This window comes from Curcuma longa, unplaced genomic scaffold, assembly GCF_044706935.1.
Source record: "Curcuma longa cultivar G26 ecotype Majalengka, Jawa Barat unplaced genomic scaffold, ITB_CL_G26_1.1 contig_25060, whole genome shotgun sequence".
Classification (NCBI taxonomy): domain Eukaryota; kingdom Viridiplantae; phylum Streptophyta; class Magnoliopsida; order Zingiberales; family Zingiberaceae; genus Curcuma; species Curcuma longa.
The window spans coordinates 1-2389 of NW_027432626.1; the positions used below are offsets into that span (position 1 = coordinate 1).

The window sequence follows — 2389 nt, forward strand, 5'->3', positions numbered from 1 at the left end:
CGGGCGGGGTCAGCTGGTCAGGGGTATGGGTGCTTGCAGCATGAGGTGGGTGGTTCGAGGGCTCATGGTTGCATTTGCGATAACATCAATCTGTGCCATGTTTCCAAATCCCTCGGCCACCATGCCCTGGTCAGTCCCGCATTCACCGTGATTTACCTCTCCATAGATGGTCGGGGGCTGATCGTGTGGGGCCGCTAGGTTGGCGGATTCCAACCTTTTGCAGCATAAGTTAGGAGGAAGCTACTCATTCAAAAAGCTCCGTCCTTTCCTTTCCTTTCCTGTTTTTGTAGCTCCATTTCTATCTCCCAAGCCCTAACAAGCTTCTTCCAGTCGCAGCTCCTCCCATTGCTCTTCACCATGGCGTTCTACTCGTCGCTGGTGGCGGCGATCGGCGCCTGCACGGGTCTCACGCCCGCCGCCTTCTTCACCATCCTCGCCCTCATGGCCTGCGTCTACCACCTCGTCTCTGCCTTCTTCGTCTACCCCGACGATGAAGCTGCCGTCAAGAGGTCGCTCGCGCCACCGATTCCCTCGACGGAGGAGGCGCCCGTGCCGCCGCCGGAACCTGTTCAGCTGGGGGACATCACGCTGGAGGAGCTAAGAGCGTACGACGGATCCGACCCCAAGAAGCCCCTGCTGATGGCGATCAAGGGCGTGGTCTACGACGTCACGATCGGGAGGTACACTTTCTTATCCCAATCTTTTTTTTTCTCCCACGTTCTCCCATTTTTCGACAGTTGTTGTTTTTCTTCATCTTGACACAAAGAAAGTTAGAAAGCATCTCGTAATAAATTTATATCGACATTTTCAAAATGAGATATTATTCTAATTGTGTTGCCCATTAGAATCTCATAACTACGGCAAATTGTTCTTCTTCACATGACTTGAGTTTCTATATAAATAGGACTTGAGCGCGGCTTGTTTACCATGCTCTAGAGCATAAAATGAGGATCAGCTGGCTTCTTTTATTTTTGCAAGTTTTGATTTTTAGTTCTGCAATAATTTACTCGGGAAATAAGGAAGTCAGTTATGCTAGGTATATGTTTCAAATAATACTTGAGTTTAGCTTGTTTACCATGCATATCACGCTGAAGCAAGTTTCTAATGGTTGCCTTCAATGATGAAATTATTCATTCTTTTAGTGCCCTTCTGTTTTTCTTTGTATCCTCAGTTTGCAAAATTTCTAGCTTTTTGTATGAAAATTGTGAAGCTTTGGTTAGTTTTCCTTGGTGATTGGTACCTGTTCTGGCCCAACACCGCGGATGGTCAAGCCACCAGTCAATGAATGATCCGACATGTGCGACTTCAGGAAGGATCTCGCTGAAGAAGGAGAAGGGAACCTGAAACACACGTTGATAGAAGGTTAGACTGGTACCGGGGAGTTCAGGCAAGTCACTCTGATACTCAAGTTAGGGTCCCGATGAAGAGGAGATAAGTTTTCAAGAAAAAGAGAAGAAGAAAACCAATGAAAGCGAGGAGCTCAATAAACCTTCTTTTGGAGTTTATATAGCTATCCTGTCTCTTTGCTACACCGACTAGAGTGGGTGGTTTTATTATGGGATCACACGAGGAGATCATGTCTGTTGATTACTTTTGTTTCTTTTTGATATTATGTGCAGAAAAGAGGATATCTGAGGAGACTAGATCTGACAACTTCGTAACCGTCTTTTATCTATTGTCGCGTGTCTTAGAAATATGCGTTGTGTGCAGAAAAGGGGGTATCCGATGGGACCAGCCCTGATAACCTCGTAATCGCCCTTTTATTCTTGTACTGTCGCGTGTCTCAGGAATATTCACAGTCCCTGCTCACTAGCCCATAGTCGGAATATCTATGATTGAGACAACATCTGAGGCCGAGACGGTGTATGAGACTGAGATATTTGAGGCCGAAGATGACATCTAAGACTTAGATATCGTCTAAGACTGAGATGGTGTTTGAGGCCGAGACAACACAGACCGAGACTATATTTGAGACCGAGAGGGCATCTCAAGCCAAGATAAAGTCTGAGACTGAGATGACGTCTGAGGCGGAGATGACGCTTGAGACTGAGATGGTGTTTGAGACTGCGATGGTGTCTGAGATTGAGATGGCGCAGGCCGAGACTATATTTGAGACCAAGATAACGTTTCAAGCCGAGATAGAGTCTAAGACTGAAATGGCGTCTGAAGCCAAAACGACGTTTGAGACTGAGATGACCTCTGAGACTGCAATGGTGTCTAAAGTCGAGACAACATATGAGATTGAAATGACGTCTGAGACTGCAATGGTGATCTGAGACTGAAATGGTGCATGGTCTCGCCCAAGCTTCACTTGGGTGGAATTATCTCCCCTAGGGTCATGTTGACTTGCACTACCAGATCAACATTAACCTCGACCACCACTTGACTC

General features: G+C 46.7%; 1 protein-coding gene across 1 annotated transcript; it reads left to right on the plus strand.

Annotated features, from left to right (window-relative positions):
• The first annotated feature begins 286 nt into the window (after positions 1-286).
• On the plus strand, positions 287-1635 carry LOC141818494 (membrane steroid-binding protein 2-like). The gene is made up of 2 exons (XM_074705974.1): positions 287-680; positions 1620-1635. Exons 1-2 carry the CDS (start codon positions 358-360, stop codon positions 1633-1635), a joined length of 339 nt encoding a protein of 112 aa, XP_074562075.1. The 5' UTR covers positions 287-357.
• Positions 1636-2389: the final 754 nt, after the last annotated feature.

Excerpts from the sequence above, each read along its gene's own strand:
- LOC141818494 (XM_074705974.1), top strand. The coding sequence starts at position 358 with ATGGCGTTCTACTCGTCGCTGGTGGCGGCGATCGGCGCCTGCACGGGT.